This window comes from Diabrotica undecimpunctata, chromosome 9, assembly GCF_040954645.1.
Source record: "Diabrotica undecimpunctata isolate CICGRU chromosome 9, icDiaUnde3, whole genome shotgun sequence".
Taxonomy (NCBI): Eukaryota; Metazoa; Arthropoda; class Insecta; order Coleoptera; family Chrysomelidae; genus Diabrotica; species Diabrotica undecimpunctata.
Genome location: NC_092811.1, coordinates 91,563,032 through 91,588,387, shown reverse-complemented (window position 1 = coordinate 91,588,387; position 25,356 = coordinate 91,563,032). Strand labels below are relative to the sequence as shown.

The 25,356-nt window shown below is 32.9% G+C and overlaps 1 protein-coding gene across 2 annotated transcripts in view; it reads right to left on the bottom strand.

Moving 5' to 3' along the window:
* Window positions 1–1,663: 1,663 nt before the first annotated feature.
* The window catches only part of ida (anaphase promoting complex subunit 5 ida), a 57,668-nt gene continuing 33,975 nt past the window's right edge, over window positions 1,664–25,356 (bottom strand). Inside the window, exons 10-11 of one of the 2 annotated variants that reach the window (XM_072543818.1) lie at window positions 15,046–15,246; window positions 1,664–1,970 (exon numbers count right to left, since the gene is read on the bottom strand). In XM_072543818.1, coding sequence (XP_072399919.1) covers window positions 1,857–1,970; window positions 15,046–15,246 — 315 coding nt within the window. In that variant the 3' untranslated portion in view covers window positions 1,664–1,856. Of the gene's footprint in view, window positions 1,971–9,700; window positions 9,951–15,045; window positions 15,247–25,356 lie in introns of those variants that run through there. The other variant, XM_072543817.1, reaches the window with a different exon arrangement.

The following is a 25,356-nucleotide window of genomic DNA, read 5'->3' as shown; positions in this document are numbered from 1 at the left end:
CTTGATTGGTTTTATATTGGCTAATATATATATATATATATATATATATATATATATATATATATATATATATATATATATATATATATTCAAAAGAAATCAAAAGAAGACATGAAAAAAATGGAACAGAAATTGGAACAGAATTATAGAAAATTAGAAAAGAAAATAGAAGATAATAATAATAAAATTATAAAACAAATAGAAAAACAAATGGATAAAAAACTTGAAGCTGCAGAGAAAAAAGTAGCAAATGAAATAAAAAATATACGGAATGTCTACAAAAAAAAGATAGAAAATGAGAGGACAGACACAGTTAGTATGAAGTCAGTATGAAGTCAGTCGGTCATATTTTCAATATAGTGAATTCAGTTGTTCAGTAATTTTAAGATAGTAAGGACAGAAAGTCAGTCAGTTAGTCAGATTTTCAAGATAGTTAGTCAGAAGGTCCAGACGTTCAATATAGTAAGTTCAATGCAGATTAAGAAACAGAACAAAGAGAATATTATTGAAGATTAAAAATTATGTTATGTATATTGTGATTGAAGATATATTTATTGGAGTTAATGTATGTTGGATTGGAGTTAATATATGGTGATTGGAAGAAAAAAAAAAGATTATTAGAAAGAAGAATAAATAGAAAAGAGGAAAGAACAATATTTTACTGATTTTTAAATACTATTAAGAAGAAAAATATTCTAAAATGGTGGAAGCTGATAATTAAAACATTGTGGAGTATTTGGCAAGGAAAGTTTACAAAAGAAAGATAACTGAGGCTGAGAACGAAGACATTGAGTGGTGATTAAAATCTTTATTTTGGAGAACAGTTTCATTTAGGCATTCGGTGACAGAAAGGTACAAAATTTTGTTAATATAATTTAATTAGTGTCAGTGTAGTAAGAATTTCAATTTTAAAGATAGTTTGTTTAAAATTTACATTGTCTATATAATTTAATTAGTTTCATAAGAATTTCAATTTAAAGATAGTTTGTTTTAAATCTACATTGGCTATGTTAGATATATATGTGTGTTTCATAATAGATATAATAAAGATAATTTTAAAAAGTGCTTACAAACTAATTCTTTGAGAACCGCGATAAAAACCCTATATATATATATATATATATATATATATATATATATATATATATATATATATATATATTATTAAAAAACACTCATTGCTCATTAAAATATTCACAAATAAAACATCATCACAATATATATATATATATATATATATATATATATATATATATATATATATATATATATATATATATATATATATATATATGAGCTAATGGATACGACCAGTCCTTTCTCATGCAGTATCTTAGTATTCGGCGTTCAGTAGCCATGATGGCGTTAAGTAGGTGGGTCTCTAGAGAGGCATGGACGCATGCCTTGTATTCGACGATCGGTCTAACAAAAGTTTTGTAGGTGTGCAACAAGGTTTTTGAAGATGTCCCGCCCAGTTTTCCGGACAGCACTTTCAGGAGGTTAAACCTCCGTCTCATCCTGTTTAAGGTTTCCTAAACGTCGGCCTTCCAGTTGAGAGTCCTCGTAAACGAACTCCCAAGTAGAGAACCGAGTCTCTGAAAATGAGATCTTCTCATTAAAGAGTAAGTACTCAAACCATAAGGCATTTTAAATAAAGGGTATCTTCTTTCATTAAACTTTATTTGATCTTATCTATTCAATAAAAATGTTGTAATCCCTAAAAAATAACTTAAAAATTCACATTTATTAAAATATAAACATTATCTGAGATATCAACATGTATGATCCTTGTAATCTAGAATGGCAAGCGTATCTGTGCCAGGTCAGTCGTTACGCTCAGTCATCAAACAGGAGGATCAAAGGTATTTTACTAGAGTGTAGATATTTTTAGCCGGACGTTCCTCTTCTAGTGTTTTTGGTTCTGTATTTTTCCTTCGACTTCTTATACTCAACCAGTGACATAATTGACTCTGAAAACAAACAGAAACTAGATAATACACTTTTCTACAGTTTTATTACAATAATATCAGAAAATAAGGTAAGATTGTTTTTAATGGTTTAGACTGGCAGGTGAGAGATACGTTGAAATAAACGAAACATTGTTCCTTCAAGGTATTTCATGACGAGCTTACACTATCTATATATCGGAAACTAACTTTTGGTCCCACTGTACTCGTGTGAGTACAACAGCAAAAATGGTCTAGTGTAGTGACACATCTTGCAGTCCAATTCTATTATAACTTAAAAGATATAACTGCAACGTTCAAGGTCACTTCATCGATAAAGGGAGGAGCCAATAATCAGTTGTATGCAAGCACCCGAAGCGTAAACATCCATATACTTAACATTGAACATAAATTTTAGTGCGTTTGCTACGTTGTCAGATAACTTCGTAATTCGTGAAATGGTTGTTTGTTGAATTTTCATATTAAAAACTAAGAGGTTCTAAGAGAATCTATTTTTATAAGCTTATTTCCACAACCATTGGAAACAATTTATTTTAACTAAATATCGCAATTCTCAACATGAAACAAATTTAGCTTTCTAATTTATTAGACTTCCATTCATTCAGTTCATTTTAATGATTATGACTAATAACTTCAGCAAATAACATATTTTATCAATTACCTACAACATTTTAACTTTGATATTAGTGCTCTGATAATAAATATAATTATAAACTCATTACAGTAATTTTTGAGTATTAATATTACAGTTCAATATCTCTAAAATAATATTCGATTAGGTAACGTCTGTCGTGTCTGGTCGTGTCAAATCGTCACCGTTGCAGTTAAATCTGTTTAGCTGTAAGAACTGTTCTACTAGATTTTCACAAATTATAACCTAGGTGGCGCTTCTCTTCCTAACCTTTGCCGTAGTAATTAGAAGCCAACCTCCATATTTCTGTTGGATCAATGAAGTGTTAGCTATTTTGATATTATTTACCATTTTTTTTAACTTTTATTGTTGGAAGGGTAAGTACTAGTAATGTTTATTTATACAGTATTAGAATTTTTTATTAGTGTTCTTTTTATATTACAAAATAGACATGTACTTATTTGAGTACAGTAAGTTTGTATGAAATCAAATATATTTATTTGACTTTTATTCATTCAGGTTCCATATGTGTATTGGAATGGATCTTCAAGAATTGTCGCCTATGAGTCCCATTGTGAAACAAATACTTTAGTTAGACAAATAAAAAAGGAACACTGGCAGAGCTTCTCAGATGGAACACGACTTCTACGGAACACAAAAAGACATATGGATAATGATCAGAAGACAAACAAAAAAGGGATGAACGAATTAATATAAACGAAACAAATTCATAAGAAAACATGGATAGACGATCCCCATTTGCTAAAAGTGACGATAGTGAACCACCAACACTAGAGGTGACGACAAACGAAGAAACAAATATTGAGGAGAAAGAGGTAAAGAAAGCATTAAGGAAATTAAAAAATATAAAATCACCAGGAGATCAAAGAATACCGAACGAACTCCTAATGTACGGAGGACCAGATCTGACCAAACAACTATTAAAACTAATCCAAAAAATAATAGAACAAAACAGAATTCCTCAAGAATGGAGATCAAGCATCCTAATATCTCTCTTCAAAAAAGGAGAAAAATCGGACCCGGAAAATTACAGAGGAATTAATTTATTAAACACAACAGTAACATAAGCAACCAAAGTGATAATAAATACACTGAATGAAATTATAACACTAGCAGAAGAACAACAAGGTTTTAGGTCGGGAAGATCATGCACTGACGCTATATTTATAATGAGTCAAGAGCAAGAGAAATCATTAGAATACAACAAACCGGCATATCTATGTTACGTGGACCTTAAGAAGGCATTTGACCGTGTCAAATTAAAGGACGGTATCCATTTATTGTAAGCAAGGGAGATACCTCTAGGAATAATCAAAACAATCGAAAATATATACCAAAACAACACAATAAAAGTAAAAGTGGAAGAAGAACTAACCGACCCTATTGCAGCTGGCAATGGGATAAGACAGGAAGATTCCCTGTGTTCTTTATTGTTCAACCTGATCATGGATGAAATAATAAAAAAAGTAAGAACTAAAAAAGGATACCAAATGGGAGAAAAACAACTTAAAATAATCTGCTATACAGACGACGCAATACTACCCTATGAAAGTGAAGACGATTTACAACGTATGCTGCACCAATTTAATATAACCGCCAGAAAATTTAACATGTTGATTTCCCCAAAAAGACAAAATGCATGGTCACAACAGTAAATTTACTAAGATGTAAATTGGATCTGTAAGGTCAGATAACAGAACAAGTGATGGATTTTAAATATCTAGGCATCACATTATCTAGCTACGGAAAGCTCGAAACTGAAGAGGAATAAAAATATCGGGAAAGAAATGAAGGGCATAATTTACAAAACAGTCATCAGACCAATAATGGCAGAAACAAGACCTGACACAGAGAGGACAAAAAGGATGTTAGAAGCAGCAAAGATGAAAACGCTTAGAAAAATTGATGACATAGCTAGAAGCACAGATATACGACGTAGATGCAAGGAGGAGAACGTCAAGAGCTGAGTAAAAAATAGAAAAGTAGAATGGAACAATCGCATAAGCCTAATGACAACAAATAGAGTAGTAAAGACGGCAAGAGAGGGTTCCCCAATAGGAAGACGATCAGTAGGAAGACCACGAAAATGATGGAACGACAACTTACTGGAAGCACATTGAAAAACAGACAGAGTCATGTCTATATTAAAAGAAGAAGAAGAGTCCAGTTGAATTTTATGGAAAACCTTATAAAACACTTGCTTAGCTTCAGATGACCTAGCGAGTTCCATTCATAAGATGTATCGGGGGTAGTTATTCCTCCGAGATTAACTAGCAAACTGACAATGAGGACATAAATGAGGATGATCTTTCATGCCAAAATTTTCCGTATGATGCTCCCAGAGAAATAAAGGTTCATTACATGAGTGATGACTCTGACAACGAAGAAGACAATCTTCCTCTTGCTATTAGAAGAAAAAAATTAATGAAGGGTCAAAATAAAACCAAAGAATCTGACTGGACAGACGAAATGACTGATACTAGTATGACAACTACAACAGGTTACAAGGGTCGTCTGGATGATATGAAAGAGTAAATTGTAGGTAAATCTCCTATCGAACTATTTGAGACAATTTTTCGACCATGAAATTATTGAATACGTTACAGAGCAGACAAATGTATAGGCCGCTCAAAATAACAATCATCAATTTCATGTAAATAAAGATATTGAGATAGGAAGAGATAAATATATTACTGCCTATTTTACCTTTTACTGGATATCATAAATTGCAACGAGAGCGCAATTATTGGTGTTTAGATGAGGATCTTTAGGTTTCCCTAGTGACTAATGTAATTTCAAGAAAACGTTTCCAAGAAATTTAAAAATGGCTACATTTGGCAGATGATTCTCAAAATGTACCCATACAAGGGACAAAATGTATAAAGTGAGGCCTTTCATGAAAAAACTAAATAACAAATTTCAACAATTTGGCGTATTCCACAAAGACTTTTTAATCGATGAAGCGATCATAAAGTATTTTGGCCATTTGGATGCTTTGTAATTCAACTGGTTATTGCCACAATTTTGATACATATTGTGGAGCATCAATGGATAAACCGAAAGTCTCGGCGTTGCCTTTAGGATTACAAGCTGTTTTAAGAATGATTGATGTCGTTGATATGACGTTGATTTTTTATCTGAACATTCTCCAGATATTATTTGTTTACAGGAGACAAACTTAAAGACCAATCAATTATACAATTTTAAACATTTCACTTGTTTTCGCAAAGACCGTACAGATGCAAGTCGTGCAAGCGGTGGTGTAGCGATACTAGTAAATAAATCCATCGAGGCGGAGCAAATTTCAATAGTTAATGATTTGGAGCCTGTCGCTGTCAGAATCTCAACTACCAGTTTAGTGTCTATTTGCGATGGTTACCTTACTTGTGACATACAAGTAAATTCTGATAGACTTTGCAGGTTATTAGAGCAACATTTTAAGAGGGTATTCCTCATGAATTGATTTAACTCTATGCGACCCAAATTTAGCTCATTGCCTCAGTTAAGAGGCTCTAGTCTATACATATGGTAGTGACCATTTCCCAATCCTTATTAGAAACCATAATTTTTCCTCATCAGGTCCCATATTTATATCAAAGTGGAGAATAAAAAATGCAACTTGGCAAACATTCTCCGAATATATCGATAATAATATTTCCAATTTGGAAACAACAGACGATATAAACTCAAGTATGGAGCAGTTTAATCAACTTATCTTAAACGCTGACCAGAAAGTTATTGGTAAATCTAAGTCTGTAACGGTCGATGTCCTGTACCGTGGTGGAATAAACTTTGTGCTACAGCAATCCGCGAAAGTAAATAGCCCTAAACCAATACAAAAAGCATAAAACACTCAAAAATAAAGTAAAGTTTAAAATGCTAAAAGCAAGGGCACAGCTAACTGTCAAAACTGCTAAAACATTTTCATGCAATAAGTACGTATCTGAAATTAATATACCCCTCTCTCTGATTTCTGGAACAAAGTTAGAAACATATCTGGTTTGCATACTTCACACAATTTCACGGATTTAAAAGAAAATAATAATTTCATAATATCGAGCAGTGATATTGCAAACATTTTTGAGAGAATCTATCACGGCCACATAGAATCAAGAGTATACAGCCAATTTGCTAACTCCAGGCTCTTATGGGTTATACAAAATTTCAATTTCTTAATCTCCGAGAAAACTGGCTTTAGCAAAAATCGGTCAACCACAGACAACATTTTAGACTTGAAAAGTGAGATACATGCTATATTTTTTTATTTAGAAAGTGCATTTAATAAAGCTTGAAAGTACATTTTGAGACAACTTCGTAACTGCAATATTCAAGGGCACTGCCTTGTCTTCATCCAAAACTTTTTAAACAACAGCTCTTTTCAAGTGAAAATAAATAATATTTATTCAAATATTTACCGTTAGGAAAACGGTACACCCAAGGATCCCTGCTCAGTCCAACATTATTTCTAGTTGCAATAAATGATATAATCAAAAAATATTCAAGCACCTTTACAAGCCCGTTTATACGCTGACGACCTACTCGTATCTATTAAAGGCAAAAATATATCCTTAATGTCCTCAATTTCACAGCTTTTTAGATACTCTCGAAAATTGGTCCCACATTACAGGTTTTCAATTTTCAAGAGAAAAATCAATAGGAGTTGTATTCTTTTCAAGCTCCTTGTCACAACCCTCAACCCTGAGAATCTATGAGAAACAGCTCGAGTTTAGAGATCATCACAAATTCTTGGATTTAATATTTACATCACATCTCACAACTCATCCTCTCTTCTAATAAAAGATTAAATGTGTTAAGATCTGTTTGTAACAAAAACTAGGGCTCAGACCATTCCACTCTACTTCTTTTGTACAAATCTTCAATATATTCTAAGCGAGATTATGGAGCAATGGCTTATTCCACTGATAATCATTCTCTTCTTAAATGATTAGATATTATTCATAATAAAAGTCTTAGATTAATCACAGGGGCTTTTCCAAGTTCCCCGGTACCCAGCATTTATGCTCTTTTAGGCGAACCACCGCTATCACATGCAGCCTCAGTCGCATGTAATATTTCAAAACCAATATATCAAAATACTTTTACAAATAAATATGTAAATAAATTCCAAGATATTTGCTATACTAAAAAACTATTATGAAAGAAGAATTAAATCCATACTTCAAAATCTAAACACTAATTTTCCGGATGTTTTCTCCTCGGATATTAAATATCCTGAGCCTTGGCTGATCGATTTACCAATATGTGATACATCTCTGGTCTATTTCGATAAATCCAGTACAAAAAATTCCCTGATTCAGCTCAAGTTCGAAGCCCTCTTAGAAAAGTACCCCGACACTATAAAATCTACACAGACGCATGCAAGTCCGAAGACGGAGTGTGGGCATCAATCGTTTCCTTAGAAAACAATCTTCTTTTCCGTCTACCCCCAGTATGTAGCACATATTCAGCTGAGCTCTACGTTATATACCGTGCTATGAAACTTTTTAACGAGCTTAGCTTCACAAAGGCCCTGATCATAACAGATTTCCTTAGCTCTCTAAACCCATTAAAACATATTTTTTCGAAACATCCTTTTGAAAAGTTACTAAAATATAAGTTATCCCAAGCTCATCAAGATGGAGGAAGAGTTCAATTTTTGTGGGTACCATCACACGTGAGAATAACGGGAAACGAAGAAACTGACAGGACTGCACAACAGGCAATTTTAAGCGATTATTTGGATCCAATAGACAAATGTGTTTCCAGTGACTTAAAAAGCTTATTTTAAAAATAAAGTTCTGTGTTGGTGGCGAAATGAGTGGTCTCAAACTAATTCTAAGCTGAATAAGTTCAAGAATCATGTTTCCCAGTGGCTTCCATCGTCGTTTAACAGGCGTGAACAAATTGTGGTAAATATGATTCAAGAAAGATATCGTTACACTATCTCGAATATATCTTTTATAATAAAAAATAAAAAAACATAGAAACAGGACGAAACTATAACTAAAAAACTCTAAACTTTTGTACCCAAATCTTTAAGGAAAATTCTGACTGAAAATATACTGGCCCAACAGAATAACTAATACAAAACTATGGGAAAGACAAAGCAAACTAACATATCTATTACAGTCAAGGAACAAAATGGAAATGGAATGGCCGTACTTTGAGGAAAAATCAAAGCAACATAGCGAGACAAGCACTTGTATACAAACTATAGGGGAAAGGAAAGAGGGGAAGACCAGACAACAGCTGAAAAAAAAACTAGAAGGATAAAACACGAAAAAATTGGATTAAGATGTGAAGTCAAAATCAAAACAAGAAATAGAATATAATGGAAGGAACTAGTACACAGTTTATCCAGAAAATAAACAAGAAGGAAGATGCGCTGACCCGGCCAGCCAGTTTAGCCAAGAAACGCATAAGCACCCAATATTCCACAAGAAGAGATGGAAATAAAGATGTAGAGATAGATATATAATATAATAATAAATACCGTATTTTTTATACACATGCTGTTTCCAAGTGCGGGCCTGACTTCACTCGATCTTCTCAAATACTTGTTTCTTTCATGAGCAGTCAATAATAATGGGTCTATTAAATTATTGTTCCATTATACCAGCGCACTATTTCCCTTAGTTTCGCTTATTCGGTTACGAGTAGTTAACTCACTGCTGCCACAACAAATAACTATTAAAAAGGTTGGCATCCACTGGTGTCAGTGGACGCAGGCAGCACATTATCGCGGAACGGAATGAAATGGAAGTAAACAACTCTGAAGGGATCTATGAATGGATCGAATGAATTATGCGAATTTTTCCGTAATTCCAAGAATATTTACGAAAAAAAAAACATGCGCAAAGAATATTAAGATTATTTTTCTGTTTCAAATAGGAAAAAATATCAATATATTGACTTTACATTAACCCTCACTTTTGTGTTTGTGGCGAAACGGATGCTAAAAATTCTCAAAAAAAAAAATAATAACCAATTGTGTTATTATCGAATATTATATACTTTTGTTTACACGGGATATCAGAGATTTGCATTCCGCAATAATGTGCAGCTGGCTAAATAAAAACACTTTCTTATATTAAAAATTTATTACGTCTTACCGATAATAAATACTTTTAATAAAACAAAATATCAAAGAGATTATTGAAACATAAGCAGTATTTTTAAGACGTTCACATTTATAAAATGTGAAAAAACGTTTACACGTATTTTACTAAAGTATAAATGTTTTTTCGGGGACGCTCCTCCTCCAAAGTTTTAAACTCTGCAGCGTAATTGTTTCTTCGATTTTTCAAATTCAGCCAGTGGCACAATTGACTCTGAAATAAAAGAGACACTAAACAAAACCAGTTTCACTATGATTCGGCGACATTTTAGAGTTCAGGAATGAAGCCAATTAAAACTAACGCGAATATTATTAAGAGAACACTAAAGAGTTCTCAATATTTCTTTCATACATGATTCTAACGATCTTAAGCTGATTTTTAAGACCCTATGTAATATTTCGCATTGGGTTATGTTATCAGTGAGAGAAATGTGTTAAAACGAGGTAAAATATGGTCGCTTTAATCTTCAAATGTAGCAAAATCACATATATTGGCAACACCGCAAAACTACCTTAGTGGTGACCTGTGTACCAATGTATGCTCGTAAAGAACCCCCTCACCAAATCAAAACTGGTGAGGAACTGCAGAGATCTCTTCAACAACCAGGTAAAAAAACAATAAATTGTATTTAATATGGATGCCTGGTCATGAAGGAGTCCATGGGAATGAACGACCAATTTGTTTGCAAAACCAGGCTCGAGAGAAACCTCTGTAGGCTTCGAACCACAGTGTACAAAGATGCTGTAAGAAACGAGGTTCAGAAGTGGCCGATAAGGAATCATAAAAAAAATGGAGAGCCTCAAATTTTATTTATCAATGTTTTGTATTTTGAGAACGATTTCTGAAAAGGAACTTATTTTAAAATAAAATTGAGGCTTATTCCCAATAAAAATAGTAAGCTGACATTTAAATTGTCATAGGACAATAAAAATTAGGTGAATACATACCAATCTACAGTAGAGTAGCAAAAGAAAACAGGGCCAAAGAAGGTGTAGCCTTGCTAATACACCAAAGGTACCAAAATCACATCAAAGAGTGTCAATACATATCAGAAAGGATTGTGACAGCAATATAAGAATGGGGAAAGAAGACCTAAACATCATCGGAGTATACGCCCCAGAAAATAACAAGCCTCAGAAAAACAAACGAAAATGGAGAACTGATGATAAACTTCTGCACGAATAACGAATTTAGAATAAACAACACAAATATACATTCAATAACACCCGTGGACAAAGATCTATGACAGAATTACGTTATAACCAACATACATGCATTAAAAATAATCGATGTAAGATGGGTCGATAATTTCCAATAAATTATCGATATTCCACATCTGCTTTTCAATGCTAATTACGTGTTGCACGTGATTATTCCATTTTTGTGGAGTAACTTGAGAGTACGCTTCATGTATTAGATTTTCTCCTTGTTCCTTCTTAAAGTTTGTGTTATGTAGTGCCACGAATCTTTTTATTTCACTCCATACCAGCTCTATCGGATTTAGTACACAGTGATATGGAAGTAATCTTAGCAACTTAACATTCTTACTTTTTGCAATGTCATCTACGATAAACTCATCATACTGCGATTTAAAATGAGCTACAACGTCCAACAGTTCGGATTTTAGGTAATCTTCAAAACAAATATCCTTTGAACGCAACCACTCCTTCATTTCTTCCTTATTGTCAGAATTGTTCGGAATTCTTTCCAACTTCCTGGAGTGATACGACGCATTGTCCGTTACTATTACAGTTTTAAACTTTCGTCATGATAGTCTGCTGTATTTTTCTTTGCTAAAAAAGTTAGTTCGGCTCCATTAATAAAGCCATCTTTATTTCCTGCATGCAGTAAAACGAAGCGTGGGCCACGTGCAGTAGGGGGTTTCAAGCCTGTAGTGAGTCCACGAACAAATGCATACGGAAGTGTCCTTCTATTCATAATTGACACTGTGACCAATATTTACCCATGATTCGTCCAAATATACAATGTTGCAGTTTTGTTCCCGAAATGTACGAATTTCTCGCAAATATCGATGGCGCCAAGAAATAATTTCGACTTTTTCTATCAACATTGACTTTCTGTCCCGTTTTGTGTACACAAATCCCATGTCCTTAATTAGTCTATGCAGTGTAGTTCTAGAAAAATTAGGTAGATGTTCAAAAATAATGATGATCAATTCGAAAATATTTCTTAAATGATTAAGGAAACTTCTAAAAAGAATGATCATACATTCGAAAATGTTTCTCAAATGATTGAAGAAACTTCTACAAAAAATGATGAAGGATTCGATGAAACGTCTCAAATTATTAAAGAACTAGCTAGACAAAACGACGAGAAATTTGAAAATGTTTCTAGAAGATTCGACGAGACTTCTCAAATACTTACTGAAAAATGTACTCAGAACAATCTGAAATTTTATTTCTGATACAGCTTTCAACGATTTTCAGACATTTCTTACTGTTTCTAACCTCAAAATACACAAACATTTCTGACCAGACAAACAGCGTAGAGCACCAATAATTACCTTATACTTTTCTATTATATATACAAGAAAAAGTGAATTTTTTTAGTGTTTATTTACGTAAGATTTTATTTTCTAGACAAAATTGTCGAAATGGGTAGGTAAAAAATAAATAAAATTATTGATTTCGAAAATTAACCAGTGTGTTGGATTAACCAACAACAAACAAGTTTTACAGTTATAGTCGGTTCGCTATATTTACGCGGGTTTCGGATTAACAAAATTATGCTAATGACTCATTAATAACCAGTTGCAGTAAACGACTTCCCAGAAAATTAGGTAAAAACTGCATTAATGGTCATATTTTAAAATACATTAAAATAACATTAGGGTAGGTATAAATTTGTTACAATATTGCAGTTGAATTGATTCTTTGCCAGTGTTGACATTGTATGTTTGGTAGAAATATTTAAAAATGCCTAGACGTGTGTTAGATGTAGATAGTCTAATTTGTAGTGTACGTAAGGATTTTAAGGATGAAAAAGAAAATGGCGGTCCTTTAAAATCGGTAATGTCTGTTCAACAACGCGTATGTGATGCTCTAGGAATTAGTGAAACCAAACTAAGAGGAGTATTACAAAATCGCAATAATGAACGGCCGAAAGAAGATCACCGAAAAACTCGCCTATCATTGAAAACGAAAGATATTCCAGATGGAAAAAAATTTGAAATTTGTGATACCATTTATCGAATGCGAGCCAACAAGGAACATGTGACCTTAAATACAATTCTCTCGGAATTAAAAGATAGAAAATTTGACGAAATTGGCAGAACAAGTCTATGGCAAGTGATACATAATTTGGGTTTCAAATTTCAAAAGGAGGATAACAGAAAAGCCCTTTGTGAAAGAAGTTCTGTTGTGCATAAAAGAATTAACTTTCTAAGAAAATATTCTAAATTAAAAGAAGAAAGGGCAAATTTTATATATTTAGACGAAACATGGATATTTTCTAGGGGTGCAACCAAGAGAATATGGCAAGATGATAACGTAAAGTCTATCAAACATACTGATGGAGAAGGGAAACGACACATAATTTTACATGCAGGAGGGAAATCGGGTTTTATAGAAGGTGCTGATTTAATATTTTCATCTAAATCAAAATCAAGTGACTATCACGATAATATGAACGCAGAAATGTTTGTAAAATGGTCACATGAAAAACTTCTCCCAGGTTTAAGTGAGCCCAGCGTAATTATTTTAGACAATGCACCTTACCATTCTGAAGTATTAAACAAAAGTCCAACGAATTTTTGGACTGTTAATAAAATTAAAGAATGGTTGACAAAGGAACATATACCATTTACACAACATATTTTAAAATCAGAATTATTACGCTTGGCAAATATCCACGCAAAACCAAAAACCTTTGTTGTGGATCAGATTATTGAAAGTTACGGTCAAGTTTTACGTCTGCCACCGTATCATTGCCAGTTTAATCCCATCGAATATATATGGGGAATAGCAAAACAATATTATGACAACCATATTGGGCCTAACGGTTATAGCGACGACGCAGTTCGGGAAACTTGGTGAAAGGCACTTTCAATTGTAACTCCAAAAGTGTGGTGCAACTGTATATTCAAGTGCGAGAAACTAATAGAAGATTGGTGGACTCGTGAAAATAAAATAAACGAAATAAGTCCAATCATAATAACAATTAATGGTGATGACAGTGATGATGATGACGATTATGATATTTTTGATGATAATGACTGATTTTCATTTTTGTTGGCAAGTTAAATTTTTTATTTTTAATTAGAAATTCTCTCCATGGAACAAATATACATAGACCATATTTTCTGTGTGAAGTGTAATATAAAATTATTATTAGGTTTATATTAGCCACATTAGACTCCATTAATGAAGTGATTCTCCTTATTATACTGTCAATTATATAAAAGATTTTCCATTATTATTTAATTAAAAAAAGTTATGGATTATTTTTCATTTCATTTGACCAATTGATATTTCCCCAAAGAGCAGGTAATTAAAACTGGGTACTTACAATAAAATTTTTAATCCGAAACCCGCGTAAATATAGCGAACCGACTATACAAAATTTACAGTTTCCGTGAGCATAGCGCTTGCGCTGACTAAAAATCCGCACTCTAATCCACGAACCCATTGGGCCTGTTTCTGACCGACATTTCTTACTGTTTCTAACCTCAAAATACAAAAACATTTCTGACCAGACAAACAGCGTAGAGCACCAATAATTACCTTATAGTTTTCTATTATATATACAAGAAAAAGTGAATTTTTTTAGTGTTTATTTACGTAAGATTTTATTTTCTAGACAAAATTGTCGAAATGGGTAGGTAAAAAATAAAACTCGATTATTGATTTCGAAAATTAACCAGTGTGTTGGATTAACCAACAACAAACAAGTTTTACAGTTACAAAATTTACAGTTTCCGTGTAAAAATCCGCACTCTAATCCACGAACCCATTGGACCTGTTTCTGACCGACCATGTACCAGTTAGAAAAACTCCTCGAACATCCAACTCTCTGTCAATCACAGATTTTCATCACCACGGACGCTTAAAACGCAACTTGGCATGCGAATCAATCAGAAACCAGTCATGGATTGTCTCAGCGAACAAAGCTATAGTTTTCAAAATGAACTGAATATTCATGGAACGCTTATATCACTACCTGAGGATCAGATTAGTGTAATTTGTTCAGGAAATGGTATAGGTTGACACAAACTACATCACAACGATGCGGATATACGTGGTTTTTAAAATGACCGATTAAATTATAAACTTTATTATACGTAACATACCTGTAATATTAGAACATCTGACACCCTGTAGTAGGCCTCTACCCTGAGAAACTCAGCTTTACACCTTTCCAATGTATCTGTACATTTTTCGAGCAATTTTCTTCTCTTCTTGTCTTCCAGTCGACTAGAGTCCGCTATTACACACTTAATATATAAGAAGAGAGCCCTGGCTCTGTCGAAACATCCTCCATGTGCAAGAATCTAGAAACGAAAGATTCGATACATAAGTTAGCAAATATATTGTAAACATAATTAACCCATTCGCTGCCAAACTTCTTTTTTTAAATTTTATAGCTTCTACAGGTCAATTTTATGTTCTAAACTATAGAAAAATATTTAAAAAATTCTTAATCTTTTCACAATAGCCCCGTGTCTAAAAAAATTTTTTGTTCCAATTTTGGAACATGGCCATAAATAGGTAATAAAAAATCAACAACGTCAATTTAAACTTAAACATTTATTGATAAAAAAATGATAACATTTTGAGAGGATCTATTAATTTTTTTCATGAAGTGGTTTGAAGCAATTAATAGGATGTACATTAATTTTACAAATACCGCATACAAAAGTTGTGTTTGTTTTACAAATTTTGCATCTGTTTTGTTTTAAAGAAATTGGGTAATGCAGAACCGACATATTTTGTGAAACAGATCCAAGAATTTTTCGTAATAATGTTCCTAATTTTGTCTTATCAGGTTTTGTTGTCGAGGGTTGAGTAGTAGATATGTTGCCACAATGCTTCTTGTAAACCCTAATAAATCCAATGGACGCATACTTTCAACGAATTCATCAGCGTTAGATTGAATGTTATTGTGGTGTTGAATTCTATATAAAATCCATGCATTAGAGATTGAAGCAGACAAAAGGTGAACAAAAATTTGCCACCACCATTTATTGTTACGCAGTTTTGGTCTATAGTTAGCGATATTTCTATCCATTAAATCAGTACCTCCCATATGAGTATTATACTGCTGAATTGCTTAGAGAACGTCTACCATTATATATTTTTTTTCTGCTGCAGAATAACAACGTACCGATTTTTCAGGTTGAACGCCATAACAATTTGAAGCCACGTGAAGGATGGCATTATCCTTCCACTGGATAATTATTATATCAGAACTTGTGTATAAATCAACGGATCCTCTAACTGATTTTTTCATTGCGTTTTTATTCAACGCGCATTTCCCAATTCGATTATGTCTAATGGTGCCCGTGCAACCATATCCCAATTCACTCATAGCCTTTATCAGTGGAAGTCCGGTAAAAAAGTTGTCAATAAAAAAGTAAAATTTTTGATCTGGAAAATTATGCTTCACCCTCTCGGCAAAAGTTGCAACTACAGATCCACCTAGCCGCAAGTTACTCTCTCCTAGTAAGGTTCCTTTCCCTTGGTAAGGTTCGGTATCCACAAGATAACCATTTGATACATTCTGAGACCAAAATTTAAACCCATATCTAATAGGTTTCCCTTGAATACGCTGTCTACAGCTATGGTGGCTGTAGTACGGTACCATGGATTCATCAACAGATACTGATATGGTTTCACCAACCGGCACATATTTTATAAATGAACTGTTTAAATGTTCTATGAGTGGTCTTATTTTAGCAAACTTATCATTTTTTTGTAGCTTAGAATTATCTGAAAAATGTAAATTTTGCAAAATTTCTCTAAACCTATTTCTCGGGCATTGCGTTGGCGATTGCTTCGTTTCTGAGATCCAAATCCAAACTCCAGTACATATCTTTCCAAGGCCTTTGGGAATAACCAGAAATCAGTAGGATTGCAAAGAATACTTTGAGTTCTTCAATCGTAACCTCAAATGATGTATTTGCATTTTTGTGTCGGGCATACTTTATAGTCTCGTCTTTTATGTATTCAAAGAAATTATCACACCAAAAAAGTGTAAAGAAATCGACTGCACTTTCACAGTGAACATTATTTTGATTTGAAAGTGAGATATTTTCTTGATGATTATCTAGGAACAAGTCACCTCTTTTCCAGTCGTTTTGTCTATTGGATTTATTTGCTCTTTTATTATATTGACCCACATTTATTGGAAGTTTATCATCGCTCGTCGAGAACATATCTTCAGCTTCTTGTGTCTCACATTGTGAAATAAGAGTTGCCTCAGCTGGGGCGTTCAGTATCTTTGATGAAAACTTATCAGAAAAATCATTGAAATTCACATAATCCGATAATTCAGAATCTCCATCAGAATCTTCCGCTGGTTTTCTTTCCATAAAATGTTTTCACATCCATAATACCAAACTAAAAAGAAAAACCTCAATTAGCAACATATACCGCCAAGTTCCATTTTTGGAACATGCAAAAACTAGAGGTTACTCGGTATATTCAATTTGAGGTTAAGCATTTAAACGATACAGGTACATTGTATAGGCATATAATATTGCTTAAACTTACCCCGATCGTAATATTTCACGACAGAAAATAGATATAATCGAACTAGAAGTTATACAACTGCACCTTCCTTGAAAGTTTGATATGAATCACAAAACAAATGCCACTTATACGAAACCAGTGAGTAAATTCAGTATGGACGTGTTGTTTTGACACTACCCAACAAAAATAGTTTATCAGATTTAAGACCAACAGTGACATCTTGTAACCAGCAGCGAAACTAACAATCGTTCCAAATTTGGAATATGGCAGCGAATGGGTTAAGACACATAGTTAGTTAAAAACTAGATTTGGGTAAATATTAAAACTGGATCGTTTACATAATTTCAAATTTTTTGCACGCCCATTTAATGCAAACATTTGTAATTTTACATATTTTTATGGAAGTTTGCATAGGATATATATATATATATATATATATATATATATATATATATATATATATATATATATAAACATTCAAATTTTTACTACAGTTAAAGATATTGCTGAAATTAACAAATCACTAAAAAATCCTGATGTTTATTTTTTAATTTTGCACCATTAGTCCAGTCATTTTGTAATAGGGATGTGCACAAATTTTTAAATATAGTTAAATTCAATTAAATTCAATAGATTATAAACTATAAACTATATAAAAATATAGTAAACATGAAATTGTTTAAAAATATATATTTTTTAAGATAAATCAATTCTTAATTTTAATTTTGATGGAGGCTAGAAAAACGGCTCCTCGCAGCGAGGCTACGGTGTGTGACGTCAGCAGTCGTATCGACAACTTGTTGTGTATACGTATTTACGAAGTGTAACCAGTTCTTTAAGTATTTATACAGTGATAATGAAGCCAAATAAGTGGTGTTTGCTACAAAGAGAGGGAAAAACTAGAAAAGGTAGTTATTATGCAAGTTAAAAAAAAAAAAAAAATAAATGCAAATATCTGTACCTCGGAAGGAATCAACACTAGGTTCATTTTTAAAACTTTACAGGAGAGCAGTTTTAAACTTTTTTTCAACAAAAAGTATTATTGCTGCAGCTATTTATTGAGATATCGAAACAATATTTTACTAGAACATTCTGTTTATTGTTATTTACATAATACATTTATTATAATCAAAAACAAATTTGTTCCTGTGTTTTTTAACCCTTTTAACGGACATGGAGTTGTATCCATCTAATAAAGTTATTGTACTGTAAGAGTTAGTATGGGGTATTCAATAACAACTACAATCCTATTTGACTTTTACTGACAAAATTTATTTAACCATACAATTTTCCTTTACACATACAAATATGTATGTAAAAATGGCATTTTAGGTACAAACCACTCAGTCATCCTCAAGTAAGTCTCCTTCTGGATAGTCACTATTAGTATTACTAGTAGGTGTGCTTTAAGTTTTGATAAAAATGATGGCAAAATGTAGGAACATTTGACAGTAATGCGAATAGATCGTTATACTTTTGTTGTGATATAAGTATTGGACTTTGTGATACCAGTTGCAAATCTTTTGGCAATGTAAGGTGTCGCCTTCGAAACCTAACAAGGTCAATCTCCTGGTTTTCGTCATGAAAATTACTTTTTAAAAATAGAGTTCCAATGCTGTTTTGTTTAACTTGCAGTTAAACACAGTTTGACAGAAGAACTTGTTGTTTGTTAATGTCTCTTTTCTATTAATCAAAGGCGGATTTTAAGATGTTTTGACATCATATAAAGACCTTAAGTTTTTAAAATCTTCTAGTTCCATAGTATGTACGGTATATTTCATTGAGGTTTGTCTGACTAATTGCTGCCAGTCCCAGGGTGTGTAAATAGAAATGTTAAGTTTTTTCTCTTTCACTCTATCAGCGCATGGACAGTGTCCGCCTCCATGTGGGTATTACTCTTTAGTAGAAACTTCTGGATGATAATTTTTACTTTTTTAAACAAGTATTAATGCTACCATTTTTATTCTGGCCGTAACATTTGTAAGACCGTAGTATGATTTCTTCTATGTTATTGCCAAAAATGATGGTATCTGCCCATTTTAGTAATGCAGATCTTATTTCATTTCCACTACGAATAGTTTATCAGAACATTTGTCTATATCAGACTGATCTTCATTATCAAAACTCAAGGCATCTCTAATAATATGCTCTTCATTTAAAACATCATTGCTTGGTGTATTATTTGATTCTGAAATTAAACAAGGCGTATAATATTGGTTGTAAAAGATTTAATAATATTGCTAGTCTAAGGTTGGTATCAAATCACTACATTACCCTTTTGATGTTATGTTTTTTTTAATAATTTAAAAATAATGAGCAAAAAGGTAGCTTACCTGTAAATGCAGTAGAAGAATTCGCAGAACTTTTTAGTAGGTACTTTAAGAATCTTTCTCCTACGAGAATTATGGTTCATTGTTCTTTATTAGTAACAAACCACTGTAAACACACCATAAATGGCAAACGTATTATTATTAGATCACTAACAGTCTACCTCTCATCATAGAGATATGCGCGGCAGTAATTCACATGCGTAGAGGGACAAAACATTAAGTCCACTGTTTTATCCCTCTAAGTAAAAATTGACTTGGTGTTCTTTTAAAGGTCACTTTCTTTATCAGCAAATGGTTTAGGACCTAGTGCTCTATTCCTTTAAATAAAGTTAAAAAAGTTAATTATTAGTCTGTAAAAGTGTCAAAATTGAAAAAATGGACATAGTGTTGTATCCCTCCGAGGTTCAGATATGAAAACCTGTGGTTTGACAATTTTATGTGAATATGGTGTTAAATTGTTTGGAACTGTAATAAAAATCTTCTCAGAATTGTTTTTAGATGTATTTAGACACCCAGGAACAAAACACCACTTATTTGGCTTCATTATCAGTGATTAAATACTTAAAGAACTGGTCACACTTCGTAAATACGTATACAAAACAAGTTGTCGATACGACTGCTGACGTCACACACCGTAGCCTCGCTGCGAGGAGCCGTTTTTCTAGCCTCCATCAGAATTAAAATTAAGAATTGATTTATCTTACGAAATATATATTTTTAAACAATTTTATGTTTGCTATGTTTTTATATATGTTATAACCTATTGAATTTAACAATATTTAAAAATTAGTGAACATCCCTATTCGGTTTTATAAATATGTACCGAAAATAACTACAGCTTCTAATATGTCAAACTTTGCTACACAAAATCAAACTTCAGATTTGTTTGTTTTAGAAAACTAGATTTGATAGTGGCAGACGAGTTCTGGCGTATGCTAATGCAGAGATAGATAGCTTGAAAAGTAAGTGTTGTGGACGGGTAAATGCAGTACTAACTGGACTATACTTCAAGGTTGCGGCATGAATCAAGAAGCAACAACAAAAAACGCTGCAGAGCTAACAGGTTAGTATTAAATGCGTTGCTTACTATATGAACTCCGGGTATCAGTCGACAACTTAGTTTATTAACATTCCCCCGTCATGCTTAGAGTGCTGAGGCATTCCCTAGCTTCTGTTGAGACAAGAATGGACCAGCAACAAATAAGCAAAGTCATCAGGCTTAGTCATTCAAAACTAAAACTAGATCCCTTGTATTTGTCATATTTCAAGTGTAAAATATAATAGAAATATGTACGATTTACTTAACCTTGTTAATTGTTAATTTTGTTAGACGACCTGCCCAATAAAAGCAGAAAGATTCTATGCGGTGACTTAAATATTAATTACGCTGTTGCTTGTGTTACCCAATTATCCTTGGTCAATATATTCGAATCGTATGTTTTCACAATGCACGTTAATTCTCCTACAAGAATTACTAAATCAACATCTACCATAATCGATTATATTGTCTTAAATTTCTCACCCCTTGATGTACACTCTTCTAAAATTATTAATGGATGACTGTCTGATCACGAAGCAGTATATACCAATTGTATCACTGTTAACAAACAATCCTCGAAAACCCAACGTTTAAGTAGAATTTTTTCCGCTCAGAACGTTCGTAAAATCCAAAATTTGTGGTTGACTTCTGGGTGGCACTTTCCCTCTGTGGATGTGGACTATAATTTCAGTGATTTTTTAAATAGGTTTGTCTGTATTTTCAATAAGGCATTTCCTTCAATTACAATTAAGTTAAAACATCACAAACCCTGGACTACCAAAGGTATCCGCATATCAGCCAAGAATATGCGTTCACTACTGTACATCAAAAAATTTACTACCAACGTCTTTGTCACTGAATATATCTCTAAGAGCAGAGGAACCTATCTAAAACTTATTAAAACAGCTAAAAAAATGTACTATCAGAATCGTCTGGGAAGCTCTAAAAATGTTGCAAGAGAAACTTGGTCCATAATAAACGATCTTCGAAATAAAACTAACACAGTTCAAACATTTTCTCTGCCAATCCCTGAAAATCTAAATGAACATTTCGTTAATGTGAGTAAAAATATAACATCCACTCTCGAATTTATTCTTTATAAGACCAGTTGATAAATCTGAACTGATCCAAACAATCAGCAGTATCAAAAGCAAATCTTCCTGTAGTACTGATGGACTATCCATAAAAACTTTCTTGAATCTTCCAAAAAATGTATTGGAAGTCCTGGTCTCACTAATTAACGATTCCGTTGAAAAAGGTATATTTCCAGAGTGCCTAAAGACAGCCATTATTATTCCTCTTCATGGGTGATAAAAAATCTAATGTCTGCAACTATAGACCTATTGCTTTACTACCGGTCCTATCCAAAATTATTGAGAGACTTATAAAAGCCCGACTTATGTCCTTTCTCGTTAAAAACAACATTTTATCACAAAGTCAGTTCGGCTTTTTATCTAATAAATGTACCAGCTATGCTATGTTTTCTGTACTACATGAAGTATATCAGACATTAAACAATAATATTTATACTGCGACTGTTTTTTGTGACTATGCCAAAGCTTTTGTGTAAATCACGACATTTTGCTAAAAAAACTAAATTTCTACGGAATTCGAGCTATTTATTTGAATTGGTTCCAATCTTACTTAAAAAATAGGAAACAACGTTAGAGCAAATGATACTGACTCTAGTTACAAAAGTATTGTATGTGGAGCACCACACGGTTCAGTACTGGGTCCTCTACTTTTTCTTATCTTTATAAATGACATCACTAACTTAAAAATCGATGGACAAATTTTTCTTTTTGCTGATGATACCAGTATTACCTGGAGGAACTCTAATATTACAACTCTTCATGCAATTATAACTTGTGATCTACTTAAAATAAAAACCTGGTCCGACTCTAATGTACTCTTTTTTAACGTGGACCAGTAGCAATATCCTATAAAGGAGCCCTTCAACCCTTGCTTCTTAATAACAGCCAGATCAGTATCGTTGATTCTGTAAAATTTCTTGGTATTTTTATAGACAGCAACCTTAAATGGTCCCTTCATATCGATTTGTTAAGTAAGAAACTAGCGTCAGCCTGAATTGCAAAAAGATCTGTTTCGAAAAAAATCAATTTAGCATCTTCCAAAATAACATATTTTTCTTTGTTCGAGTCTCATCTTCGATATGGCCTTCCTTTTTGTTGTTCTAGTACAGCTGCCCAATCTGATGTTATTTTTAAATTACAAAAAAGAGCAAAACGGTATCTTTTCGCCTCATTAGAATAAAACAGCAGAAGCTACTTCAAAAATCATTTTGAAACTCTTCCCTCTTTATATATTCTAGAAACTGTTTGCTTAATTCGTCAAGACCTACATGTTTTTCCAGTAAGACTTAATCATGACTACTCCAGCAGAAATTCAAACTTTGATGTGTATTTACCGATCACGTCCACTGAGTTAGTAAAGAAATCTATATTATATTCGGCAAAAAAATTATACAACCCTTTGCAACTTAAATCTACAACTTCTTTCCTTAAGTTCCGTAAATTGACAAAAACCTATCTATCTGAAAGACCATATTATTCGGTGGAAGAGTTTCTTAACGAATAACTAAAAAATTGCAGAACCTTTACATTGCAGAAAAGTAACTAATGTATTTTTACATCATATTTGGGTATCACATGCAGCAACTTAAACTTATTCGTAAGATTCGTCTTAGATCTTAGGGTTCGTTAGATTTTATTATGCAATTTCCATTTTAGTTAAATTTTGCAATCGATTGTATATTTTATTTTATGATTCTGTGATATTGACGATTTCTGTAATTTTAGTAAATTTTAATTGTTATTGTCATTTTTATTTTGATGTTTTGTAAGCTTTGTCCATAAAATTGTACAATTTTCAGTGACAATAAAGCATATTTCTATTCTATTATGTTTTTGCATAGATATTTTTATATGGGGTTAAACCACATTTGATTGTAATAAAAATTACATTTTATATTTGCTTTGACGTTTCGATTTCCGATCCATTTCAGGAAGGAAAAAACCTGCTAAAGCCGATTCACTCAGCTTGGGAATATTTTGACAGAATCATTGTCCGAAACATACAAGACAAAAATTTTTCCCACACCTTATTTATAGCTGAAATAAGCTTACTGCTGCACACTTATTATACCTATAATTTTTTTTTGAACACCTGTAGTCTGTACGGTGTTTGTATACTGCTATCTAGTCACAAATCACCAATTATCAGTTATTTTCTGACCTAACTTAATAAACAGTAAAAACTTAAATCTAACGGCCTACCCTATGGCTTACTCTTATTTTATCTATCAACTAATGCACTACAACGAACATGCAATAACATCACAGCACTATACTCTGCTTTTTATACTAAACTGTTACACATTTACACTAACTCAAATGATTTTATCCTTACGAGTCTTCTCTTTAGTTCAGTGTTCAAGAAGCTGGATTGCTTCGACATTTACATGACTATGCAACCTCTGCAAGTGACTTGTTGCTGTTATTTTGATTACTTCGGTCACAGTTTCCATACCCAGGTCCTGGTGAAGGTTGCTGTTACGGATATACCAAGGAGCATCACCAATTTTCCTCAGTACTTTGTTTTGCAATCTCTGGAATTGTAGATTACTAGCTTTGGTACACCCCCAAAGTTGGCACCAATATACCCATACTAGACTCAGTACTTGCTTGTAAATTGATAATTTATTGTGAATGAATAATGAATTTTTTCCAATTAGCCAATACAATTTCTTATATTTATTATCAAGCTCCTCTTTTCTTTTTGACATGGACTTTCCAGCGCAACTTCGCGTCTAGGGTGATGCCCAAGTATTTTGCTGATGTTGCATAAGGAATTTGGGTATCATTTATTCTAACTGGGAAATTTTCTATTTTTTTATTTGTAAAGTTAATGTGTGCAGATTTAGTCTCATTTAATATTATTCGCCCTTTTCTGGTCCAGGTATGTATCGTATTTACTGATAGTTGCAACTTATCAGTCGCTTCTTCACTAGTGTCTCCTATCGCTAGGACGGCTGTATCATTCGCGAAGGTGGCAACTAATTTGGAAGGATGATGGAGCGGCTATTGTCGAAGCCATAAAGAATTTGGTCACATCGGGAATTCGATAGTGCAGCAGTCAAAGAGAACAAATTGGTATCTGTACGGTGAAACATCGTTAAAATTTTAAAAACCGGCAAATTGTCCATGAGTCTTAGTTAAAACGTTTAATTCCATGAGTTTTAGTTTAGAAAGAAGATAATTAGGCTCAAATGCTATGCAGAAATCTTTGTAAAGTGAGATAATCACCGGTTTGTTGCTGTATTCCGTGTCAAGAGATCTGATAACACCGTTTCTGAGGGCTAAGTGGCTTACGTGGTTTTAAGTGAAAAATAAGCAGCTGAGTTTTGAAGAATTATATAGTTGTCATCCAGGATAACCTGAGGCCCAATGTTTGGTGTTTGTCAGCTTCCATATAGTGTCTCCTATGGGTCGGATCTAGATCGTTTGAAGTTTGTGTGGGAC